General features: G+C 41.0%; 1 protein-coding gene across 3 annotated transcripts; it reads left to right on the top strand.

Annotated features, from left to right (window-relative positions):
- Nucleotides 1–275: 275 nt before the first annotated feature.
- Nucleotides 276–22,805, top strand: phf1 (PHD finger protein 1). 3 transcript variants are annotated; one of them, XM_078171407.1, is made up of 15 exons: nt 276–390; nt 2,405–2,483; nt 2,644–2,725; nt 3,418–3,504; nt 5,427–5,521; nt 6,048–6,196; nt 6,797–6,892; nt 9,851–9,919; nt 10,218–10,341; nt 13,393–13,460; nt 13,987–14,124; nt 17,851–17,929; nt 19,366–19,481; nt 19,944–20,030; nt 22,273–22,805. In XM_078171407.1, the coding sequence occupies exons 2-15, from the start codon at nt 2,406–2,408 to the stop codon at nt 22,688–22,690; spliced, it is 1,686 nt and encodes a 561-aa protein (XP_078027533.1). In that variant the 5' UTR covers nt 276–390; nt 2,405; the 3' UTR covers nt 22,691–22,805. The 3 variants fall into 3 exon arrangements, with proteins under 3 accessions (XP_078027533.1, XP_078027532.1, XP_033495951.1); XM_078171406.1 differs by lacking the exon at nt 276–390 and adding an exon at nt 1,488–1,793; XM_033640060.2 differs by lacking the exon at nt 276–390 and adding an exon at nt 1,488–1,793 and having other exon boundaries at nt 13,987–14,118.
- The last annotated feature ends 3,646 nt before the right edge of the window (nt 22,806–26,451 follow it).

Here is a 26,451-nt window from a genome sequence, read left to right on the forward strand (position 1 = left end):
ATAAAGTCATCATCATCAATATACAATATACTTCACAATTGTACCAACAGTCATCATATCATATCATATCCCATCATATCATCTTAAACTTCACACTGAAGTTACTGACCCTGAACGCCCCTCAGACAGACCGACTGATCGCAGTGCAGCTGTTGTCCTTGTATTTGCGCGCCACCCAGTGGCGACAGCCGGAAATTGGCACTTCACCACTTGTTAATCTGCCAGGGGCCATTTTGAACCGCACGGCGGTGTTACCACACGCTTGACTGGTGTGAGTAATGTGTAAGACATCAATAAACAAGAAAAGACACAAAAACAAACAAACAAAACCTTGGCATGGAGACATGTGCCTGTAGCCAAGACGCGCTACTCCTCCAAAGCAACTTAACTGTGAGTATGATCTACTGTCGATGACGCGTAATTAAGCCTTGTTATAATCTAATAATGCGGCTGAGACTCTCTGAGGGCAGTTTTGGCTTCATGTTTGTTTTAAAGCAGTAAATAGACTTTATATTATTTATTATGCATGTTTAGTTTATGAGTGGATCTCAATTTGTTATGGCTAGACGTCTATATTGTTTGTGGCAAGTATCTTAAATTGCGTGGCCTGAGTTGGTGTAACCTGAGCCATACTTTGTTTTGTGTGAATAATATTTTCCATAACACGTTAAATTACATGCCGGATGTCTTGTGTGTGTGAGAGAGGATGACCCTCTGGATGTCACATCTGTCCTGCAGATGTGGAATTTGTCCAGTTTGGAGTTGGCTTGCAGGCTTTTTGCAAAAAGGACTGGACAGGTTATTCGAAATTAAAAAATGTGTAATTGTTTTAAAGAAAAATGATGAATCTCTTTTAAGATTTGATGTGGTGCACATTAATAAGCACATTATGCCTGGGAGTGATATAAAGAAGAGCCATGTCCAGTCATGTTCCCGTCATGCAAACACTCCATCTAAATTCCTTTAAGTTTGTTAAGACGGAAACCAATAATCAATATTGATGAGTCAAAGTGTTTGGCTCTGCTTGCTCGGGCATCGGAAACTTTTCTCCACGGGTTTCCTAAACTTGGCCGGTCCCTCTTGTTTGAGTCCAATTAATGAGGCGGCTAAACTCATTAATTGGCCACTTAATTGGCCCCTGTCGCTGCGCGCGCTGCTTCCGCTGGCTTTTAGCGCACCGCCATCCCTCCCTCCCGCCGCCAGACATCACAATCCCACCTTGTCACAACGATTTAGGGTCAGTCTCCCAGACGGGAAGGTGCTCTCGCCGTGGACCCCCCCTCCACCTCTGGATCCCCCTCTATCTGTATCTCCCTCCCGCTCTATCTCGGTGTTTTATGTCTGCGTCACAACAAGTCTGTCGAGAGCGAGAGGCAGGGATGATGGCGTCTCTGGCGGCTTGATTCCGGTGCTGCTCTGACAAACCCGCCTTAATAGCATCAATAGGTGGTGGCAGAGAGGAGGGGGGTAAGGGGAGCAAAGGCGACGGGAACATGACGAAACGGCATCGTGGAGGACGGACAAACTAGGGCTGAGAGACGGACGGACAGTCAGTCGCCTTTCCCCCCTCCTCCTCCTCCTCCTCCTCCTCGCTGACGGCTTGACTGACACACACAGGCGCTTGGCACAGACAGGGACATACATGCACATCATCCACTTTTTGCAAACACGCAGGCTGCGCATCCGAGCGGGCAGTAATTGGGCAGCGGAGATCCACAGCAGATGAGGGCATTTCATGTCCAGCCTGCCCAGGAATCACTGTGACCCCGACGGAAAGGAGTTCGACTTGACAGGTACCCTCCACCGGCACAGCTTACTGTACAATTTGCCTGATTTCCCTTTGATTCACAAAAGGCTCCATGCACTGTTATGTATCCTGCGTCTGTCTTGACTTGAGTGCATGCACTGGAACAAATGCTTAACGTGCAGAGATAATGCCTGCACAGTCATTTCATGCATCTATTCAAGTTTTTAAAGATGTTGGGGGAGAGAAGAAGAAAACAGCAAAGTGCCTGGCAGATGCTTCAAGTAGCTGCACAGTGATCTTTGCTCATTCAATCAAACTGTATTGCAGCAGTCATCATGCAGTGTTTTTTCTGTGTGTGTGTGTGCGTTTCATGTGTGCAGTAATCATTTGTCTTGCTCTCTGGTTGTGTACTCACTCTCATCTTTCACTGTGGTGGATACAGACTGTCGCTATGCTCTGATCTAAAAAGGAGGAGGAGGAGGAGGAGGAGGGATTTTAACCCCTTTGCACCGAAGCCCGTCTGTCTGAGAGCCAGCCGAAAAACGCCGGGGCCATAAACCCCTCTGTCAGCAATGGCAGCAAAGTATTCAGCGAATAAATCGGATTTCCATTTCACATGAGCCCTGCTCTCTCTCCCCTCTCTGTCTCTCTCCTCAGGATGGGGGGAGTAAGTGAAGGAGATGATGTGTTGGCTCGATGGAGTGATGGACTACTGTACCTCGGCAATGTGAAAAGAGTAAGTGCATGTGGGAGTGTGTGTATGTGTGTGTGTGGCAGGAAGACTTTGGAGTGTGTGTGCGTGCAGTGCGTGTCAGCGAGTGCGCTCACCTGGATTTTGAAAAGACTTCCATTTAGTTTTGTCAATCATTGCCGCTCACCTGCTATCTCCCTCTCAGGTAGATGGAGTCAAGCAATGTTGTCTGGTGAGATTTGAGGACAACTCCGAGTTCTGGGTTCTGAAAAAGGACATTCACTCATGTAAGAAGGACTCCTTTTTTCCTCTCCCCCGTCTCCCCTCAGCTAGAAGAGTTAAATAGCTTCCTGTTGGGAGCACTTTGTGTTTCTCAGGTTCAAAAAATATGCTCCTAGATTGGGTTTTTGAATGCACAGACGCTCAGCAGAACTCAAACTAAACCTGTTTGTTTGCACTCTGAAACTTTGCCTGAGGAGTTGAATATAATAAAGTTGAATACTTCACTAATTCGTTCCCCTTGTGAGCTTAAAACTTTTCATTTTTTTCCACCCTTTGTCTCGGGATATCTGAATTGTCGCTCCAAGAAAAATGCCAAAAAGAAATTGCAGTCACGTTCAAGGTTATGATGCTGAGCGCTCTGAGTATTCTGATCGGGGCACGTTGAGTTGTAATTGCTATATTAGAGTCTATTTATGAATTTATTAGACTAATGACTCTTGAGGGAAATGGCGCCCCCACTCCACCTAACATCAAGCAAAAGGGGAAGTTGGACGCTTGTTAGGACCAGGCTGAATATCCGCCCGTCAAATGAAGTGAAATCTGAAAGGGTGCAGCAGACACTGAAATCAATGAGGTGGCAAGGATGTGAATCAATATACATAAATTAATGCCGTTGACTGCTCTCTCTCTGTCTTCCCCTCTCACATTTACTTCCTCCCCTCCCCTGCCTCTCTCTGTCTTCCTCTGTTTGCCTCAGTCGCTGCTGGAGTGGAAGAAGTTTGCTGTATTTGTGACGCTCCGCCTCTTAAAGAACCCCTCATAAATTGTCTTAAATGTCGCCACGGTAAGGAAGCATGCCTCATCATATGCTGTCAAGCTGTGGTTCTCCACCAGTTCTTGCACTGACCTTGAAGATTTGACACAGTATGGTAAATAACAGCATTGCCGTTTAAGAAAAAAAAAACAATGACGCAGAAAACCATCTATCGTCAGTGATAGATATGAGTTGTTGCACCTGATTCCTGGCTGGAATGAAAATGAATGAGATGCCCAAAGACAGGGAGCTTAATTCATAGACTTAAATGCCACAGATGTCTTTACTTGGGCTTATTGCTGATTTAGAGATCCCCTCCAGACATATTTTAAGACATAAAAAGTACCCTGCATTGAATAGTAATGTGTGTCTGGTTTTCCACAAAAAAAAGTTTAATTAGGTTGTTAAAAAATCCTTAAAACTACATTGGCTCCTTCTCCCTTAAAATACAGAATCTATGAATATATAAACATTATCCGTTTCAAAATTTTAACTGCTGGACACAAGATGTCTCCTACTACACTGTGAAGTCCACTCTCAGTGTATGTGCACTGGTTCCAAACACGTAAATCATGGTGTGCACGCCTTAAAGGAACAGAGTGTAAGATTTAGGGGCATTTAGCGGCATCTAGTGGTCAGGACTATAAATTGCAGCCAGCTGAAACATCTCCTGGGTAGAATTCCCTCATTGTTCATTGTTAAGGATGTTTTTACCGGGAGCCGAATTATCCTCAGAGGTCTCCTCCTCTCCAAAACAAATAAACTAGATGATTAAAACTGATGGAAACACTGAATAAAGCAGTTTCATGTTACAAATCGGTGTTCTTCCTATGCTGTTTGGTACGTCACAGACAGGCTGTTAGTCCAGCGCCTGCTGATCCATTGTTAAGGAGGTTTTAACCGGGAGCTGAATTATCCACAGAGGTCTCCTAAACAAACAGAGGCAATGATTTAAACCAGTTTAAACACTGGATAAAGCTGTTTCATGTTACAAATTAGTGTTTCTCCAGCGCTGTTCAGCGCACCCTGTGCTCACCTTTTTTAACTGATAACTTAAGATGCAGACGCTCAGGAGGTTTTTACCGGGAGCCGAATTATCTGCAGAGGTCCCTTCCTCTCCAAAATCAATGGACCCGATGATTTAAAGCAGTAAAAACACTGAATAAAGAAGATTCACGTTAAAATTCACGTGTTTTCTGACGCTGCTTGTTGCAAGGGGGCTGCTAATGACCCTGTATGGAGCTAGTGTTAGGTTTTTCCGTTCTAGGCTACTGTAGAAACATGGCGGTGCAACTTGGCAATCTCCGTGGATGAGGACCCGCTCCCTATGGAGATATTAACGGCTCATTCTAAGGTAACAAAAAAAAAAACAGTCCTTATTTTTCAGTAGATTATACACTAAAGAAAACATATCTATTGCATTATATCCATTTCTGCCAATATCTCCCCCTAAATCCTACACACTGGACCTTTAAACTCAGATTTAAAGTGAGAACAGAGAATGTGAAAACAGCCTTATGGTGTCAAACTCTGCACATTCTGCACAGTGAGGGGAGAACATCCAAGTGAAGTAACTGAATAAAACACATTTTAAAGTGAAGGGAGACTTTAAAAGTATGAATGATGAAATGAAATACGCTGAAGTGCAAGTGGGAAGAAGTTTTACAAACACCGAGCAGCAGGATGCACAAGCAGGAAAGGGCAACAAATTTCACCGTCATGTCTTCACGGCTCTGTCAGACTAACAGGTTTGCTGACAGTTTGTTTTGAGGGGAAAAGCAGACAAACACAGTCCCTGCTCCTCGGATGCAAATGCTATAGTAAAATGTTTTGCATGCTGCTGAAACAAACCAGCAGAGCACTAAACATGGAGCTGCTCTGCCATTATTGTCACTCCGGCTGTCTGTCTTGTGAACACGAATTAAACGCTCTGCCTCCTCCTCCCATTACAGGTTATCATCCAGAGTGCCACACGCCAACCATCGAACCGGAAGCTGACAGCGATTCGTGGATATGTCGGCAATGTGTCTTTGCAGTCGCAACCAAGGTCAGGCTGCTAATCTCTCCGTCTCACACTCTGGGGAAAAAACATTCAGTGTGTAATATGGGAGGAATCCAGTCAAATATATCAGGCTTGGCTGCCACTATAGTGTTGTGTACAGCAGAAAATGGGTTTATCGGAGGCAAAAGCGCACTAATTCCCCCAGTATTGACTTCAATATTAGATGTTCTACATTGTGTCCAAGAAATCATGAGGAATCAATAGTTATGAAGCTGAAAAACTACGCTGAAGTTGAGAGAAGTACATTTAAAGTCAATCAATCACATGTGCTCCAGTTCTGTAGATATGAGATGAGAAAGCACTCGGTTAATTGTCAATCGGTCAATGTCCATATCTCATTGTCCAGACTTCCGCTGCTTCGGACACTATCTCTCACAGCTGACCTACAATAAAACGAGACGAATTGCTTTCTCCCCACCGAATGCGATCCGTCTCCCTCGCTGCTCTGACATGACAGTGATTTGAAGGGGTCACCGACCAATCAGTTCTGTCCTAAAAATTGTGTTTTCAGAGAGGCGGGGCGCTCAAACGGGGACGCTTCGCCCGGCTCATGCAATTTATGAAACTCCGGCTTCCCTACCAGCTGTCGTCTTTAGACTGGGACCCGCAGCATCTGACCAATCAACAACAGTGCTACTGCTACTGTGCCGGACCTGGAGAGTGAGTGACACTGCAGAGGCCAGTTTAAAGTTTGAATGTACAGTTTATGTGTGCTCTGAAACATTTGGCTTTTTTCTCACAGAGTGTTATCACATCTCACTCAGAGTCATCCTGTGGATTATTTGCAAATTGCATGCAGCATATCAGACATGTGTCAAACAGTATTAGCAGGATTTCTTTGAGTTTGTTTGGACTTTCTTGGAATGATATGTGAGAGCTGCATCAGTCCAGATACTGTCAGGTAAGCTGTCAATCAAAAAAAAAGTGCACCAAACTATCTTTATAATGCATTTTTTTTGTGTGTTCTGCTGCTTTGCTTTTGTTGCACTCTTTTGCTTATGTGCCAAACCTCATCCACCTGGCACACAAAGCATATAAAACAAACTCCCTACTGCCGTATCTTTACGAGTCGAGGGATCCAGAGGGAGTTTCCACCTGAAGACACATTTCAGCTCAGAAAATGAGAACTGTCAGCTGCAGTCATCAGCCTTCAGTCTTCCCTCTATAATGCACAAATACAAGTGTGTCTGGTGGCAGATGTTGGACACATTCATTCATGTGTTTAAAGTCTGGTGGTGTTTTTGTGTCGTTGGACTGCAGGTGGAACCTGAAGATGTTACAGTGTGGCAGCTGTGGTCAGTGGTTTCACGAGGCCTGTACGCAGTGTCTAACCAAACCACTGCTGTATGGAGACAGGTGCGTTACTGAGCATGACTGTAAAAATATTCTTATATTCAGAGTTAGTTTTTGCCATTGCATATAAGCACTGAATATAAAGGAATTTGTCATAACCATTAATCTTAGCAATTTTAACAGTTCACTCAGAGTATGTTCATACGCACAGTAAATTCAGCTAGACTTGAACGGGCATTTCGAAGCAGATATTAATATTTCAGAGTGGAGAGTAAATACATCTGATAACAATATATTGGCTGATATCTGTTAAACATAAACATTTTGGCACTGATCTCTCACATTTGGTCAGTTAGCACTATAACAAGAATGGTTGAAAAGTACAGTAAACTTGATATGATACGATATGATATGATATGATACGATACGATACGATATACTTGTCTCCGTGGGGAAATTTGTCTTGGACTCAGGAGCTGCACAAGTATTGCTGTCTCACAGTAACAGAAGAAATGAAGCATACATCGTAAAAACATGAAAACACATACAACACATAACAGTATAACTCCCTTTAAATATGAATTCAGTTAAACCTGAAATTAAAGAAATTAAGACTCATAAATTAAGAAAAATAAAGAATGAAAAACATTTTTTTTTTAAACATTTTTTTTTAATGCACATTGCTTATCCGTCATCATATAAATGCCAATATCGAATTGACTTTCATTTATTTGCTGATGACAGGGCCGAGGGATACGGAAAAAAATCAAATGCCACAATATTTTCGACCAAATACCTGAATGTTGTTAATGCAACGATATTGTAGGTTTGACTTTTATTGCTTTCGCAAAATATTTACACAATGAGAAATTTTTGATGCATAAACATCAGTAATGTGGGTATAATGACTATATGGATAAAGGCAAATAAAAGAACAGTCTGGTAAGTTCAGAAAATTACATTATTTCACTGTAATGCAGCCTTTAAAACAGGAAAACACAACAGTTACAATATTACAATATCCAACATCTAAAATGATATCTAGTGTCATATCACAGTGTCATTTTAATATCGACATATTGCAAATTATTGCCCAGCCCTAAGTCCGAGTATGTTTATATAAACACCAAAACTCAGCCAGACTGTTTTGGGGTTTTTGGAGCAGGTATTGATATCTCTGAGTAAAATTAAGTGCATTCTGATAATCAGAGATTGGCTGATATCAGCTTTTTTACACAAATCTTTAACATGAACAAACATTTTTTGGCACTAATCTCACATTTTGGACACAATAAGGACAGTTGAACAACACAGTAAATTAAAGATGATAACAGTCAAGTAAATAAGATGTCAGTAAATTGAAAATTAGATTAAATCTTTATAAATATTCCCTTTAAATAAGAATTTAAAATAAAGAATTAGATGAAAGGAAAAATAAAATATTAAGAATACATAAACATGTAACAGTTAAAACTATTTTTACTGCACTTTCCTTTTCATATTTGTAAAAATATATGCCAATATATTTGTGATAAGTCAGTATTAGCCGATAATATCATGCTGATGTATGAGTCAGGATCTAGACTCTAGAACTATTTTTTGCATGAGACGTGACTTTTCTGTTGACCTGTTTTACATTGATCTGTTTTTTTTATTAGTCTACCACTCACCACATGTCGTTGACTCTGTTTGGTACAATATTAAGGTTACATTGAGCAGAAACCTACTTGTGCTTTAGTTTGATTGCAAACTTAGTATTTACATTTTCAAATAATCTGTCGACAGTTTATTTGATTAATTGATTAATCTATAAAATGTCAGAAAAAATGAGAAAACACCCATCAGAGATGACGTCTTCATTGCTTTTTTTATCCAACCAACATTTAAAACCCCCCAAAATATTCAGTTTAAAATCATATGACACAGAGAAAAGCAGCACATTTAAGATGCAGCTCGTCTCAGCTGTAGATTCCAGTCTGATTAAGAGAAACAGATGAAGACATGACAGCTTCATTTGTCAGAGAACTACCTTAATTAGCTTAAGACTAAATTATTAGCGTGCATGTTAATGTACTCACTGACTTGTGCAACGAGGACAAGAGCTCCTCGCACACTGGGAGCAAAGGGACAGTGACAGACAGCGGAGCAGACATATCACCTCTCTGGTAGCTGCTCAGATATGATACTGGGAGGATATGCAAGCTGCTGATCGCTGTGCACTTTGATAGGCTGCACCTCATGCGTGTAATAAAATGTATCCATCCATTAAGTCATTATTGTCATTAACCATCTGCGTTAGCCGACTGGGTTCTACACCCATCCTGACACCTTGTTATTGCCGAACCTGTCTGAGGGGAGAAGAAAAGGAGGGATTAGATTTAGATTGACAGTTGGGGAGAGCGAGGCCGGATTGGTACAACATCTGCTGAGCAGGTGATGGAGGAAGAGTGAAGACTGAGTTCACAGTTGGAATAGTAAGCATGTGCTGCCGTCATACTGTGTCTGCGCTTCATCTTTCCCAGTGACCTTCAGTGAGCACATGCATATAGGAGGACGGATGCACACATTGTTGTTGTGGTAGGAGCCGAGTTTCAGGGTCACCCAGAAAAATATAATTATAGAGAAACTGATCCACCTGTCTGTTTGTTTTCACTTCAGGTTGATTTATGTGATAAAATACCTACAGAGGAGAGACATATATAGACTGAGAAAAACGTATAGACGGAAAAAAACACAGTGTTTATGAATAACTTGGACTAAATGATGAGAAGTCTGCACAAAAATGGGCAAAAATAGTTTTCACAGAGTTAATATGTTATAAAAGAAGACAGCGATGTACAGATTGTGCGAGTGAGGATGAAAGCAAAGGACAAAGACAAAATAAAAGATGACAGCTGTTTCTTGAAACTAAATGACAAACAGACCCATCGAAAAAGAATAAAGAAATAAAGAATAAATGATAATTCACAGAGTCCCATGATGCTTACTTTTATTTATTTATTTTTTCATGTGTCTTTTTAGGTTTTACCAGTTCCAGTGCTCAGTATGTACAAAAGGACCCGAGACCATCCAAAGACTTCCCATGACCTGGTGATGTTTGCAGTGAAAACACGTTACAGTTATACACAGTGGTTATTTAAGAATAATAGACAAAACATCAGGAGTTAAATAATGAATAGTTTCTTATTTTTCTTCTTTAATCACAGTATTTTTCAGTATATTTCATGTCAAGTCTGAGAGAAAACTAATTGTAATTCATTTTAATTTTGATAATATATTAAGTGTATGTTCGAAAATATTCTCAAATATCCAAAAATGTTTACCAGTTTCATTTCTTGTCTTATTTTGTATTACACCTGTGTTTTAATATCTGTGTTTTTTAATGCAGGATGGATTTGGCTCATTTAGTGCTCTACCATCTCTCGCTGTGCTGCAAGAGGAAATACTTTGATTTTGACCATGAAATCCTGTCCTTCACCAATGAGAATTGGGACTCGTTGCTCCTAGGCGCGGTATTGATATTTCCTCGTTTAAGCACCATGATGAAATGATGTGAAATGCTGCCAGCCCTTTTTTTTTTTTTTTGCATTTGAGACTTAAAGCCAATTAACCGCCATTAAAGTAAAATTTAAAGTTAAAAAAAGTGTGACCTCTACATCAGCTTAAAGGGAAACATCACTAAGTTTAAAAAATTGCATATGACATTGTGTGTTTTTATGATCCAGGACAGTGGTTAGTTCCCAACCTTTTTTTTGGCTGACGCACCTCTGCAGCCTCATCAGATGAGCTCATGTACCTCTCATCATCCGACGGGGTCCAAATGCGTTCATTTCAATTGATTTTAAAGTGGATGCAATTTAACACGATTACCCAGGGTTATACAAAAGTGAATATTGTTACAAAGTTTTTTCATACAATTAAATGGGTTGGGTTGGTTTGCATTTGTAGCTGGACATTTCAACTGTTTATAAATCTCTTTTAGATACTCAATTAATCATTACTTTTAGCTAACGTTAACTATTTTATTCATCCATTACTTTCCATCAACAAATTTTTTAATTATATCAATTAATTTTAGCTATTTAAACTGTAAAAGAGACAACAGTTTAATCCATGAATTCATTACTTTTAGCTACATGTAACTCTTTCAATTGTTTATCCATTACTTTCAGCAAAGGATTAACAGTTTGTGGATTACTTGTAGCTAACGTTTACTATTTCAACCTTTTATCCATTACTTTTAGTAAATAATATTTTAATCCATGTGGGGCCCACTTGGGTAAACCCACCCATGACAATTGACATGGGGCCAATATGGAGCTTGTTAACAATTCCTATAGGGCTGATTGTTTAGTCCATTTACTACCCACATGTGCCCCACATACAAATTGTTGTCTGGGAAGTTATGTTCTTAAGTCATCAAACATCTTCCAAACATCTCACACCAACTTTATCTTCACCTGAAGTTACGACATTTTGTTTTGATGTATGGAGAACAAAACCCAATGTCTGGAAGACGTCATAATGTTAACATCCTCACAACGTGAAAATCTTAAACATTTAAAATATCATCAACATGATTTTCATTTCAACAAAAACATTAATGTAAGTCCAACGTAACAGTTCAATGTCTTTCTGATGCCACACTGATGACGGAATAAACAGTTGAAATAAATTAAATTTATAAACAGCTGAGATAGAAGTGTTGAATTTATAGCTTAAAGTATCGTTAACTAAAAGTAAGGATAAAAAGTTTAAACACTTAGCTAAAATTAATGGATAAAAAACTTTCCTTATACAGATATTTTTAAACTCGGCAACATAAGTATTCTACGTTGGTCCCAGTGTATTTCCTGTTGGGATGTTTATTAATGCAGTAGCTGACAGGAAGAAAGGAGGGACCAATGGAAAGGTCTATAGCTACAAGTATTGGAATGGTTAGCTAAAATAAATTGATATGGCTAGAAAAATAGTTAGCTAAAATAATTTGTAAATACTTGAAATAGATAAAAGTGTTGGATTAATAGTTGACATAGTAGTGATGAGAACTGGATAAACAGTTTCAATATTTAAAATTAGTCAGTATAATTAAACTTTGTCTTGGCATTGAATTTTGGTCACACAACATCTCAACCTAAATTCAACCAAATATCAATGTCCAACGATGTCGGTGCCCAGTTGGGCTACTTATAGTCTCTATATACAGACTCTGCATTCAGTGAATGTAGAGTCTGTAGGCAAACCCCGGAGATCTTGCCTCCGGAAGAAGAGCGGAAGAGCCCTGGTTTCCGGTTGTAGGCTGTTTGTAGTCTGCGTGATATTGACCAATCACGTTTGAGCCGGCTGCAGTTGTTGCCAGGTTAAACGCTCCGTGCGGTGAACTAACGAGGCGGAACATAATTGGCGTCACTGCAAACTCTGAATCCATCGCAATGGTTCAGCATATTTACTTATATATAAACGGAAGTTGGAAACGGAAATTCGCTTCCTCTGCCCAAATCAAACCGGAATGCCAAAAAATCGGGGGTCTGCCCCCAGAGGCTGTATCACCGTCTGCTGGAAGTCAGACGCCGAATACAGCTGATAGGGTTCCGAGAATGGGCTACTTATAGCTGTTTAGGGCAGCTTTTTTATCCACTGATTTTAGCTTTAGTGTTTTGCATGTTTAGCCAACGTTTTTACCAACTTCAGCCATTCAACTATCTTTAGCTTTACCTTCTATCCTATAGCTAACATTTCAACCATTTACTCATCACATTTAGCTAACTATTCAACTCTATCTTTTTAGCTAACGATACTAGCTAACTGTTGCAACTGCTTATAAATATCTTTTGGGTAAGCTTAACTATTTCAACTATTTACCCATTGCTCTGAGCAAAGTATATAATTTTCTATATATAACTATGAGCGAGGCACTGTCAGTGATACAATTGACCGAGGTTGGTGGGAGGTGTGTGCAGTCATCTTTGCATCTGATAGTTTAGCCTACTGCTTTACACGGCTGAAACAGGAGCGAAAAAACACATTCCAGGACTGCAATGACAATCAGACAATGCAAGAATCCACATTAAAACAGAAATCAAGAAGAAGCCCATCAGGGACAAGTATCCTGCTTGAAAATCATTGATCTGTCAGACACTAATCAGCATTTACAAACATGAAGGAATTTTGCCAAATCTTCTAGAGTGCTAAGGCTCAACATTGTGATAGCCTACCACCAATTTTAAAGTCTGAAGTCTCTCCACAGAGAATAAACAGGAAGCCAGAAGTAGAGGTGACTGAGAGACACACCAGGGGTGTTTATTTCCTGTAAATCTATCCAAGGCTGTGGGTTTTCCTTTAAGCTGTTTTATAAAAGACATTTTGAAATGTATTGTTTGTCCTGTCATCACATGGCGGCAGGGTCTTTCAGCCACGTAGCTGCAACAAGTACTTTTCCCCATCAACATTATTGCTGTCAGCGACTGTAAAAGAAAATTATTCTATGCATTAAAGGTTTTCTGTCTGACGGCCGTCCACTGTGTAAACACAGCTTTGATTTTTCATTCCTGTCTGTCCTCTAGCTCTCTGACACGCCAAGGCAGGACCGCTGTCACAATCTCCTCAATGCTCTGAACTCCCACAAGGACAGGTAAGTTACCGCATATGATGAGAAGAATAAACACAGACCACACATGACTGGATTGATGAGTAGCGCTCCATGAATAGAGGGGTCTTCTTAGTGCTCAGTAGTCTGCAACGTTGGACATGCGCGGCTGAAATGAACAAGATGAAATGTGTGACTTTGAATAAAATGTAGCCGCTAATTAGACCAGATTAAATTGAACACTTTTTGGTGTTTATTTTGTCTTGTTAGAAGAGGACACAAGTTGTTGGTATTAAATCACAATAACCAGTCTCGAGGTTTAATTGCTTTCAGTGGGTTTTCATTGAACTTTACAAAAAAAAAAAAGTCAGCTCTAATTATGTATACTTAATTACACAGTCACTGACTTAGAAATGTTCCTGAGTCTACTTTTTCATCAGGAAAATAAGTACATTTTGTTACACGACATTAAATTCATTATTAGCATCAAAGAGGAGTAATGGGGAAAAAACACACACATTTGGTGATAATATATTTCAAGAACCAGGCTGTGTCTTTAATGTCACCCCAGGTTTGTCTCTGGGAAGGAGATCAAGAAGAAGAAGTGTCTTTTTGGGCTTCAGGTCCGAGCCCCACCTCCGCTGACGTCCGACTCGTCGCCCCTCATCACCGACCCACCTATCAACATCACGCACCGGAGAAGGTCAGAGTAAGGACAACGTCTCTCCTTTCAGCTCTTATCTCAATAACGGCTCTGGGATTCCCACGGGGGATATAGTCATTACGCATGAACAATTAACTTGCAAATCAAAGGGCTGCAGTTTTCATATGCCAGCAAAAGTATCAGTGTCTTAATGTTCTTCTAAAAGAGCATTAAGCCCCCCTGTGTGCTTACGTTTGTACATCCATAAGTGTGTGTGTGTGTGTGTGTGTGTGTGTGTGTGTGTGTTAGTCTGTGTGTGCACTCGTCCTGTAGTCTGCAGATTTCATAGACACTCTTTTCATTTTAAATAATTTCCTACATTTAGCTGGAGCTTATTCAGACTGAATTACAATGAAATAATTTGCAGTGGAGCTGTCTAAGGGAACAAAAACTCATATTATACGAGTCTCTGAAACATAAGTGAAACATTTTCTCACAAACAATATTCATATCTCAGTAATTTATCTCCTAGTTCCCTTTGCTCATCTAAATAGCTACAAGCTGCAAGTTTCAAGAGACTCTGGTCTTATTGGCTGGAATCACTTCGGGCTTCTCCTCTCTTTCTGACAGACATGTCAGATTTTCATTTTGACTAGAGTGAAGTCATTTTGCTTCTTCCCAAATGGAAAATGTTTCGATGGCCACATCAGAGGCAACAGATATTAGTTTATCAAGTATTAGTTGGAATGAGCCTAATGTGAGTAAGAGTCATACAAGTGACTATTCTGATCATAGGTTTCACTTCTTTTACAGTTATCTCCTCAACTGTAGATGACAACTATAGTATTCTGGTCTTAATCATATCTACAGCCCAGTTCAGACCAAAGATTCGTGACAAGACATGTTGAAACAGGCAACTACCTTCAATGCACCGTTCTGCAACGTTCCTAAAACCTGTCGGTTCACACCAATGCAACTAGATGAGATGGTGTATCATCTCTATGCAACAACTCTCTGTACTTCTGTTCTGATTTGCAGCTTTTCAGGTTTATTTTGTGGCTGAATATAATTTGTAGCTTCTTAATATATGAATGAGGATAGTGATAGTGAGATAGTGAGACCAGCACATTGTGAGCACAGACATAGAGGGCTCAGCGGGGACGGGCACCTGCCGCAGCAAACGAATGCACCGTCTGCAGTCATTTTGACTTGACCATCGGACTTCACTACAAGCTGATTGGCTGTTGAAATTGGTGACATGCTTTATGTTCTCAAACCAGCCGCCGGTGATTTGACCAGTCGTGGCACCATCAGCTGGCTTGTGTTGATCTCAGACCGGCTAGTGCACACTGCTGCAACTTTTCTCTGCAACATTCTAAAACGGTTTGTCTTGTCGCGAATCATTGGTCTGAACTGGGCTAACCAACCGACATTTTTTGGATGGAGGTCCCTGAAAATAGATTTTATCAACTTAGAGGTCCTTGACACAAAATAGGTTGAGATCCACTGGTCTGGATGTAAACTTCTCAACTTAACTGGCAACAAGTAATAAAGAATACACAAGTCAAAGTCACACTGCGGATTTAAACTGGTCATCGGTTGATAAGTTTGTCAGTTCTACACAGAGATGTCAGATCTAATGATTTAAATGACCCCTTGTAAGAGACTTGCATGGGTCTGATTTTCAAGACCCGCTCCTAAATATTGCACCTGCCCGACCATGCAAATCCTATAATAACCATACACTGTTCAAATAATTTGGTTAGGCACTGTTTTTTAAAGTGATAATTTTGGGACATTTCATACACGTGAAACTCAGATAATGTATTTTCAAATAAAGGCAATTCTGGAAATACAATTCAAATGAATATTTTTCGCTTATTCTCAGAATACTGAGCAGCACATCTCCACAGTAACACGCCTCTTAATAACGTACCTGACTGAAGTGGCTCTTATCCTCCTATATACATGACACGGACAGAGCCGACACACAGTGAGCAGTCACAGAATCAAAATGTTAAAACATTGAATTAAATTATTGTTTATTCTCATTTTATTTTCATATATTCATCATCCAGCACCTGCAATCTGACCCCATGTGCTTCGTTTTACTCAGGACCAATCCTGGAAATAAAATTAAGACAAATACCACCCGCAAATCACCCATTTTGCGGGTCACCCACTGGTTGACTGACCTGATGCAGGAAATGTTGGCATTGTATATTTCTGCAAACTCCAGATATGTTGCATGTGTATGTTATTATGTGGTGGATATGTTGAAACAGCAATGTGTGGTTAGGTTTCTGTATAAAAACCACTTTGCTGTGGTTAGGAAAAGATAATGTGATGGCTTAAAATACCTGTTTTGTGGGGGCACAAGCAGGAAATGCAGCAATGTCTCGTTGAAAAACAGTGATGATGAGCTAAAACACACCCAGTTTTGTTTGCTGGTCCTGGTCAGTGGACTGCAGCTTGGCAGGCATCTCACAAAGATGACACCATCCCCTCCAGCTTCTGATGACAGAGTCAGCTTGTATTTAGAAATATTGATATGATACATATGACACATACAAATGTAAAATGTCTGTGGTTTGCAGAAACATATAATGCCAACACTTTCTTCTGGCGACTGGGCCGCCACGTGTCATACCAGGTCAACATTTCCCCTCCACCAACACCGTCTTTGACTGTGATGTAGACTAAATTTCATTTCAGATCTTCAGTCTTATGTTAGCTGTGGATATTCACAGCCCGCAGAGGCTGAACCGACACTCCGTGAGCTCTCCTCTTTGTCTCCACCCTGAGGTCAAATCATCAGGTTTATATGCAAAATAATGGAAACGGGTTTTCATTGAATTTCCACTTGTACAAACAAGAAATATATGAAGTCTAACGGACAAGTTGTGACAAAACATATTGAGAACATTAATGCTCTCCAGAAGTTAAACCCTTTTGTCAGACACCACTCAGTCTTTTGCTTCTCAGGCCAAGATGTCAACTTTATACTTAAAATATCTCATAATCAAGTGGGCAGACTGTCATGCAATCTGATTTTGTAAGATTATTTGTGGGCATTTTTGCCTCTATTGTACCCTTGAGAGTGAAAAGGCAGATCGGAAATAGGGAAAGACGGGGAGGTATGACATGCAACAAGGGTCCACAGGAATTGCACCAGCGACAGTTGCAGTTATATGGCATGCCCTGAAGCCATTTGGACACCAAAGTGCTCCAATCACCAGTTTGCTGAACACATTCATGCTAGTTCGAGCTTAAATCCTTTCACTCTTAATGACTGTGTTCTTCTCTGTGCCTCCAGGACAAAATATACATTTAAATTCCTTCTACCTGTACAGCTCTAATTAGGGCAGAAAGAAGAGTGTGTTGTTCATTCAAGTCAGCAGTTTGGAGTTGTGGGTTGTAATGGACATTGTAGCCTCTAGGGGCCACTTTGGCGGTTTAAGACCTCAAGTTTTCATAAACAAATCAGGAGACAAGTTCAGTTTCAAGCAGAAGAAGACAGGGAATCAGGGAAATCTGGACTATTTTTTTTACGTATTTTTCAACCTCCTTGCTGTCGATGTTTGGGCTCATATTTGACAATATATTTGAAAATGTTGTACTGATATAATACATCAAAATCATATCATTTCACTGCTGTCATCTTCTTGTGTTTTACACCTCTCAGTGGGCTTTTATGGAGACACACTAATAAACTAAACACTGCACATTGGGACTGCATGTGTAAGTGTTCATGCTTGTGTTTTAATTTATGTGTGTTTCTGTTCACTTCAGCCCGTTGTCACTACCCTGCCAGAGGAGAGTGGGGGGGCCGGAGTCACGTAAATCAAAGCGTCGCATCATGGAGACACAGGTCAGTGCCTCTGTCTCCAGCTCAGGGCGAGAAGGGAGGTCTGGGCCACAAAACCTCTCTGATTATTTTTCTCTTTTTTTCATACATCCAGGTAAACAGCCCTCTGCGATCCAAATAACCTGTCAGTCAGACGCTGTGATGAAGGTTCATTTCGCAGTCTAAATCAGTCTGCATGTCTTTTAACACCCAGTGTAGCTCAGTATTTCTCTTCTCCTTTCTTTTGCCGTACTTTAATGCCTGCCGATGCTTCAGAGTCTATGGTTGGAGTAAAGGTAGCGCGTGAGAGAGATGAAGTGTCGTGCGTTTGGCTCAGTTGAAATGTATAATTCAAATACAAACTTGGCTGCACAAAAACCTGCTCATGTGTTTCATCAACATCTGCAGTTCAGCACCACATTTATCACGATCATCAAACCCAATTCCCCGCGGATCACAGTGAAACAGGCCGCATCACATGTGGCAGTTACTATTTTTATACGGCATTCTTAACGGTGAATGCTCATTGTACTGTGTCCACACTCTGATCCGTGTATTTGCACACATACAGTAATCCTGGAACAATACTCTCCACAGAGCACTCGTTTTCACTCTGGCACATCCAGGCCCCATTGTTCCCCTCTGATTGATGCTAATCTCCGTGCGTCTTGGAGGAGCAGGTTCGTTGTCGTGGGGGAAAGTGAGATGGGAAAGAATGCTGATATGCGTAGCCTGGGATCACTTCCAAGTGCACTTTGCAGTCGATTACAGTTTGGCCAGGTGGCGCTGGCACCTTGGCAGTGCAGCATTGACAGAGCACATCCATTTAAAGGCACAGACGTCGAGTAAGGCCACTGAATAATAATCTCCCATCCCAACAGCAATGCTAGAGAAAGGAATGATAATGGTCCGACTGCGGTGCCATATGTCACAGTCCAGCGATGAGAAATGCAACAACCTTTAGGTGGCAACTCCCCAGATGACGTTTTCAGTGATTGATTGCTCTGATGAAGCTCTGATGTTTTTACTTTTCATGGGTCGTGAGTCTGTGTGTGTCGGGAGAGCTGCCTCACTAACCAGCCAGCTCCATGAGATGGAGGTGACACATTTAAGCAGGACATCATACGGCTGTGTCTGATGATGTGACTCACATCCATTAATGCTATTAGTGCAGATTTATAGACATACCTGCCCTCTGGGAATGCAGGAAGGTGGAATTCAAGCTCTTAAGTGTTTTTTAAGAATGCGAAAAACATACAAAACGCACATCAGCTCAGTTTTAAAATGTTTTCCTTCAGTTAGCAAACCTCTGTCTAGACATATTTATTACAAAACTGACGTTCTATATGCACAATTAACTTTATGCATGTCCGAGCACGGAGGTGTCACAGCTCGATTGACTCCTGAGATGATGTTGGCGTCCAGACAACAGCTGATCTGTGTGTGTCTCCTGTGTCCAGGCTTGTCCACCCCCAGTCCCTGCCAACTCCATTGAGCTACTGCCATGTTGCCATGGCTACATGGGAGGGGCCAGCCTTTACAACTCCAGGAAGTCAGAGGAGGAGCTTAGTTTGAGGTAAGGGGCGTTGTCCCAATCTGGTTTCTGTATTGATACAAAAAAAATCTTAAAGCAAAATATGGTTTACATCAGCTATGTGGAGGCAGTGCTCCTACCTTCAGGGGCTATGAAGTAACATGACATAATTTTTACAAGTGCGGATGTTTTGAGATATTCACCTCTGAGACTTCTACAGTCACCTCCGTGCAATAGAGATGGGATTATTTCCAATAAAATAACCAATAAAATAACTAAAATAAAACTCTTTTAGCCTGACTTGTTTAAATTCAAACAAAACTGTGTGCATGTACCTTAAGGAAAAGATGTTGTTTTTCATTTTTTTGGGTGACCTGAACCTCTAAATGACAGCCTTCTCTACTGTTATGAAACAATGCAAATATTGGATGAAAATATTATTCTATTTTAAACAGAAGCTGCAAAGCAATTATTGTCTTCAACCTCTGTGCGTCCCGTCCACAGCTCTCCCCCCAAGCGGATGTACGCCCTGTACCACACCACGTACAACGGAAACACTCCACTCTCCAGGAGTCTCCATCACTACAACAGGTTTTACTCATCTATCATCCTCATTTGTAACTCCTGCTGACATTTATGTAGTCACATGTTGAATACACAAAAATCCAGGAAGTAAAGCAAACGCTGAAGAAGAGTACACTTGCAAGATAAATGTGACACTTTCTAATGTCACAATGGAGGGACAACTACGCAGGTTGATTTTATCGCTGCTCATTGTGGACTATATTGCTGTCATTGTTCATTTTAGTCAAACCATACAGTTTGAAAACGAGGCGCGGCTCCAACTAGAAAACAATGTTTTGATGCATTGGATGTGCTGAATGTGCATATTAAGGCAGTACAGGAGGAGGTGCACATTAATAATCCTCCAGGACTGTAACATGCTCATGTTTAACCCAAACAATGTGTCATGTGACTGCAGTTGGTTCACATCCAGGTCCGAACACATTCTCACCACAAATGAACCACACCAGAGTTCGATTGTTACTGGACCGAGACCACCTCTTCAAGAAGGTCTCAGTCCGGTTGTTTTGGTGCGCACCTGAGTGTGATTGCTGTGTTCACACCTGCCCAAACGAACCGCATTTAGGGGGCAAACAAACTTGAGAGGCCGTTTACACTTGGCCGGCTATTTTCATAAACGGACATTTCACCGTCTCCGTTTTCAAAAAGATCTTCCTTTACACTTATCCGTGTGTATATATACACAAGAGCATGCCAAACCTGTAGGTGGCAGTGTAACGAGAAGCTCAAGCCTTCCATGTATCCATTGTCACCATAGCAACATAGGTCGCACTTTTGACACAGGCACAAGTTCTGGCGCATACTGTGACGTCGACTGCCTACAACTCCATTTATCTCCGTTTATCTCAGTTTACATGCAAACGCGCAACCGGAGTTTTCCAAAATCTCCACTCTGGCCAGAGTTTTTAGAAAGACTCGTTTTCAGAGGAGAAATCTCCGTTTGCGTGTAAACGAAGGGCACAAACGAAGGAAGATGTCTCCGTTTATCAAAATCATCGTGTACGTGTAAACGGCCTCTGAGTTTGATTGAACTGAACCAACCACTGCAGGTGTGGAAGCACCCTTAAACAGGTGATTTAGACATCACTTCAGCTGTTATGTTTTCTTCCACATTAGTCAAAGTATCCTTGGGTGTAAAAATGGTCTTTTTGGGTTAACATCAGGAGTTCTCAAAGAGTACAAATTTTGAGAGCCAGTATATAATTGAGGGCTGTACAGGAGAAATGCACATCTCAGTTACACATTTAACTGCCAACAGTGCCTGACAGCACAGGCATTGATGACAGAACGTAATTTGCACTTCTACTTGTTAAGGGGGCGCAGTTTGACGCAGTAGACAAGCATTGTACCGGATTAAATGTAAGCTACTGAAAGTGAAAGTAATGAAATGGAACATAGATGATTAAAATACAATGCATGCTTTTCATGTCATGTTCAGGAACCGCACAAAATGTCTCTAAGGGCCTTTGGCCTGCTGGCTGCACTTTGAGCAAATGTGAATTTGAGTGTAAAGCAGAAAATTTGAGTACTAAATTACAAGGGCTGCACTTTTTCCTAGTCAACCAATAGTCTTCATTTCGGCCCATTAGTCGACTTGTCATCCGCATATTCACAATATTAATTTGATTTTTAAATTATATATTTTAGGCGGGGCAACACAATGGTTTGAGTTCAAGGTCTGTGCTAATGGGCATGTAGCTACTTCCATGTTTCAGATGATATGTCATGTTTGTAGTCGCCCAATGAAGATGAGTTTACATATCACCTTGGGTTCGTCCTTCACCTTCTCAAAATGATCCCACACTTTGGATTTCCTGCCCGACATGTTATTAACTAGCCTGTGGAATAACCACAGGTACCAGCCCTGGAAATTAACCTGACTCCTGTCTGACTGCTGAGCGTGGCCACTTCCTGTGTCTGTCCTTTCAAATTAAATTCCCACATGGTCCAGTCATATAGGTTTTGACTTATTTTGGCAAGGAGCAGCTCCTGATAGAGTTTCACGCTTTTTTTTTTTTTTCTGCGACCAAACAACCAATAAAATCCTGCCAACTAATGACCTTTCTGGTTGACTAACATTTGGTTGACCACTAGGGGGCAGTTTGGTAATTTACTTAACCACCATTACAGTCATTAATTCATCTTAGCACAAAGTTGTCAGCCAGCAGCATTTCTCAAGCTGCTTTGTTCTTATATTTGTAAATGAGTAGTTCCAGTCTGCATTAATTAATTCTGTCTCTTTTCCTAGCGTGGAGGACACCTGCAGAGTACCGCCTCCTTGCTACCCATACCCCCTCAACGCCAATGGCAGCCATCATCATCACCACTCCCACCAGCATCATCACAACCACCAACACAACCACCAACACAACCACCAACATAACCACCAACACCAACACCAGCCGGGGCAGAAGCAGCTGGAGCCCGTCATCCTACGTGATATGCCCCCATACCAGGCTGGCATGGGCGGTGGGGGTGGCGTAGGTGGAGGAGGCGGAGGGGGAGGAGGTGGCGGTGGAGGAGGGGGTGTTGTAGTTGGAGGCGGGGACGGGACAGTGGCCAGGAGCTGGGGAGGAGGGGAGGCTGTGAGGATCTTGGCGAGACGCGTCACGCCGGACGGGAAGGTGCAGTACCTTGTGGAGTGGGAGAACGTGAGTTTGTACTGACACAGAGAGTAAACACGAGACGCAATGACTGTTTTGCAGTTGCCACAGGAATACTGTGTATGTTATACGTGGCAGTGTTTAAAGTACAAACAAAACAAAAAAAGGAAAAAAGAAACCCTACACGTTGCAAATCCAGGTTGCTCTCATAGTATCACCTCTATTCTACATCATTATAACTCACTACTCGTTACTAAATGTCCCTCTTTGCTAGTGTTTCTCTGATATTTGTACTGTTAACTTTGGAATATGCCTTTGCATTTATCATGTTTAACAGTGATGAGGGAAGATACTTAAACCTCCTGATGATTTGTGCATTTTGGGGCCACATCAAGAAGAGCACGTCTTTAATTGAACTCATGTCTTGATATACAGCACTGTACATAAGTGACTGTCGCACGAGAATAAGAAAAGAAGATTACTGCTTCTTAATCGTTATTTAATGTTACTTGTTACGTTTTAAGATAGTGTTACCTTCATTCAACTGTATTTTTTCATAAATCAAACTGTAAACCTCCACTGACACAACATGTTGCTAATTTAAAGGAAGAGTTTTACATATTTGCAATACGTTTATTTGCCTTCTTGCTGAGAGTAAGATTAGAAGATTGACGGCACTCTCATATGAAGATAAACCAGGGGATGGTCAGCTAGACATAAAGACTGGAGGCCCTCTAAAGCAGACTAATTAACAGCGGTAGGTTTGTGGTTATGTGCTGGACAAAACCATAGGAAGTCACTGTGGCCAGCCGAGAAATAGTCCTACATGTTTCTCCCTGCTTCTAGCCTTTATGCTAATCAGTCTCCTAATCTCTATAAACTGAAAGACTGTTTATAGAGATAGACTGATCACGTTTGAGTGGCAGGTAAGCAGTGCGTAAAGGTCTGTAAATGGCCGCAATCTTGACACCCATGGGCTATTGTCTCGTGACAATGTAGCTTTATATTAGTTTTTCAAAAATTATTCTGGATTCAGATGCAGATATCGACTAAGGTATCTGTTTATAGAGATTAACAGATATAACAGGTGCACAGAAGACAAAGTCTTAGCCAGAAATATTGGCTTTTGCCCCCTGAAGCTTATCGTCGACAGACTTATAGCCGATGGGTTCCGAAATTGACAGTCTCTTGGTTGTGTCTTTAAATTTAACAGATTAACCTGTACAGACAAGTATCTTCATATGAATATTTTGATATCAGAAACATTCCATTAGTAGTCCAAGTAGTATTCATCAATCGCGTTTGAGCGGGCTTTGGTTGTGTGCAGGTAAACAGACGATATGGAGAGCAAAAGAGGCAGAACGCATTGGCCAGAATTCAGTCTCAGAACCCAACGACTGTCATCTAACAACACTCGTGCTTTTTAATAGCTTTTGTCTAATTTATCTGCATTGTTATGCGGAAATCTGTTGATAGAGATTCGCCGAAATGTTGTCCGGACCTGTCTCGAGTTGCTGATCAAACTGTAAACAATGAGCAGCGCATGGAAGAGAAAGTCTTGGCTACACTGCAACCCCAGAAATATTGCTTGTTGCCCCCAGAGGCAAAATCATTGTCAGATCGATAGCCGATGGGATTCGAGATTGTTAACAGATAGACATGATGATCGATCCTTGAACCGAACTCTCAGCAAGAAAGCAAATAGGCGTATTTCCCAAAGTATGGAAGCATTTCTTTGGCAAACTGTTTTAATAACAGGGCAAAATCTTTTTTTAAATTTTTTTTCAGAATAATTTACAACACAGCTTGACTTGTAGCACAAAACACAGCAAACAAAAAACGAGATATGAGGTTACATGTGTAGTTAGACCCTACTTTGCATAGTTGTTGAAGGCTGAAGGTTCATCCATCCGTCCATCCATCCATCCATTTTCTAACCTCTTATCCTCTTGGGGGTTGGGGGGGGGGCTGGAGCCTATCCCAGCTGACATTGGGCGAGAGGTGGGGTACACCCTGGACAGGTCGCCAGACTATCGCCAATTCACCAATTAACCTATCCCCAATCTGCATGTCTTTGGACTGTGGGAGGAAGCCGGAGTACCCGGAGAAAACCCACACTGACACGGGGAGAACATGCAAACTCCGCACAGAAGGGCTCACACACCCGAACCAGGAATCCTCTTGCTGTGAGGCGACAGTGCTAACCACAACACCACCGTGCCGCCCCGGCTGAAGGTTCAGCATAGTTGTAAATTCATTTTTATATTTAAACCCTATTAAGTCCAGAAATCTAGACGTTTAAATGCCTTGACCCAAATCAACTAATCAGAATTAGTAGGTACTTTAAATAAGAAGAAAGTTTAAGATTTACTCTTTTTTTCTTTTTGAAGGTAACAAAATCGCTTGCAATATTCAAAAAACTTTTGCCAGCAGTTGATATGGATATTCAAGGGATCAGGAAGCTAAACAGCCCATAGTTAACATCACACTTCCATCAGCCTTCACTTTTATAATAGCTCATTCATCAACTGATTGTTAATGTTCACATGAAAATTAGCCCAGAAAATAAACAGTGATGAATGGTCCGTCCTCAGTGAGAGGCAGGATGACAGCTGGGTGGTGGCTGCTGGCTGCTCATGAAAAAAAGCAGTAACCTTTTATTGGCCAGGATGAGACGGGGTAGTACAGCCGGTCTTGTACAGTATTTTTGGCCACACAGATGGTAGTTTAATGCCTTAAGGGCACTTTGACAGTCGTGGCTGAGCCCCTTTCTTCTGCTCAGACGGCAGCTTGTCTGACTTTGGCTTCATAAGATACAAATCCCTGGAGGTTTTCTTATCTTTTCTCATCTCTGTATGTTAATAAGAGATTGTATACATGTTATTACGGGGTTACTTATTTGTTATGTTAGATTTTGTCATACAATTTACATTTAGACAACTGTACGTATTAGAAATAGAAGCCACCAGAGGGCTTTTGTTTTATAGATAGAATTATATATTCACAATATATTGCTATGATCGAATAACTTTATTTTATTTTTTTGATGTGGTTGCATAGTGCCTATATGGGTTGTGTACCTGCCGATTGGTCTGCTGACTTCAGTTGACCAATCAGACGACAGATAGATGAACGAGGCCATGTTGCTACTAAACAAGAGGATGGCTCTTTATCAGTTGACAGATACAAGGAACAGGTATAATGTTGAGTAGAGTTTTTTTTAACCAGAACAGGACTGTGATGTTACTGTACATTCCAAACAACAAAAAAAGAAGTATATATGTTATTGAAATGTCTGTTTGAAGTCATCAGAAAGGAAATTATTTTGAAAGGATGTTTTTGTTTTCAGTGGGTGTTAATAGATGTCATAAAGGTCAGCTAAAGGTCCAGGTTCAGTTTCATGTCGCAGGGAGTTCAGTCCTTGCGTTCAAAGTAACAGTACAGGTAAAGAAGACACTGATAGGCCCGACTCCTAACTCACACCCATTTCTTCCAGGGTCTAACAGTCTATTATTTAAAAGGTACATAAAGTAGGAATTCATAAGTCAAGGCCCGACTTCTTCTCAGATGTGCTTATAGAGGCGAGTGAGGTGCTGAAGTTGGATTTTATCTTCATGCAAACAGGTTACATAAATCTAGAATACTGTGGTGCAAGTTTCAGAGTTTATATTTTATACAGAGGTTTATTTCAGCAATCCGTTCGATAAAACTTACACAACGTTACACATTTGTCAGTTTTATCTTTCAGGAAAGACTGTATTACAGGTTTAGTTTAAAAAAAAAGAGCAAAAGACAAATACAGCATTTATACTGTTATACTCAAA

This window comes from Epinephelus lanceolatus, chromosome 10 (genome assembly GCF_041903045.1).
Source record: "Epinephelus lanceolatus isolate andai-2023 chromosome 10, ASM4190304v1, whole genome shotgun sequence".
Classification (NCBI taxonomy): Eukaryota; Metazoa; Chordata; class Actinopteri; order Perciformes; family Serranidae; genus Epinephelus; species Epinephelus lanceolatus.

Coding starts and splice junctions, on each gene's coding strand:
- phf1 (XM_078171407.1), top strand. CDS start 2,406: ATGGGGGGAGTAAGTGAAGGAGATGATGTGTTGGCTCGATGGAGTGAT. Junction 2,726..3,417: donor GAAAAAGGACATTCACTCAT/GTAAGAAGGACT, acceptor TGTTTGCCTCAG/TCGCTGCTGGAGTGGAAGAA. Junction 19,482..19,943: donor GAGGAGGAGCTTAGTTTGAG/GTAAGGGGCGTT, acceptor TCCCGTCCACAG/CTCTCCCCCCAAGCGGATGT.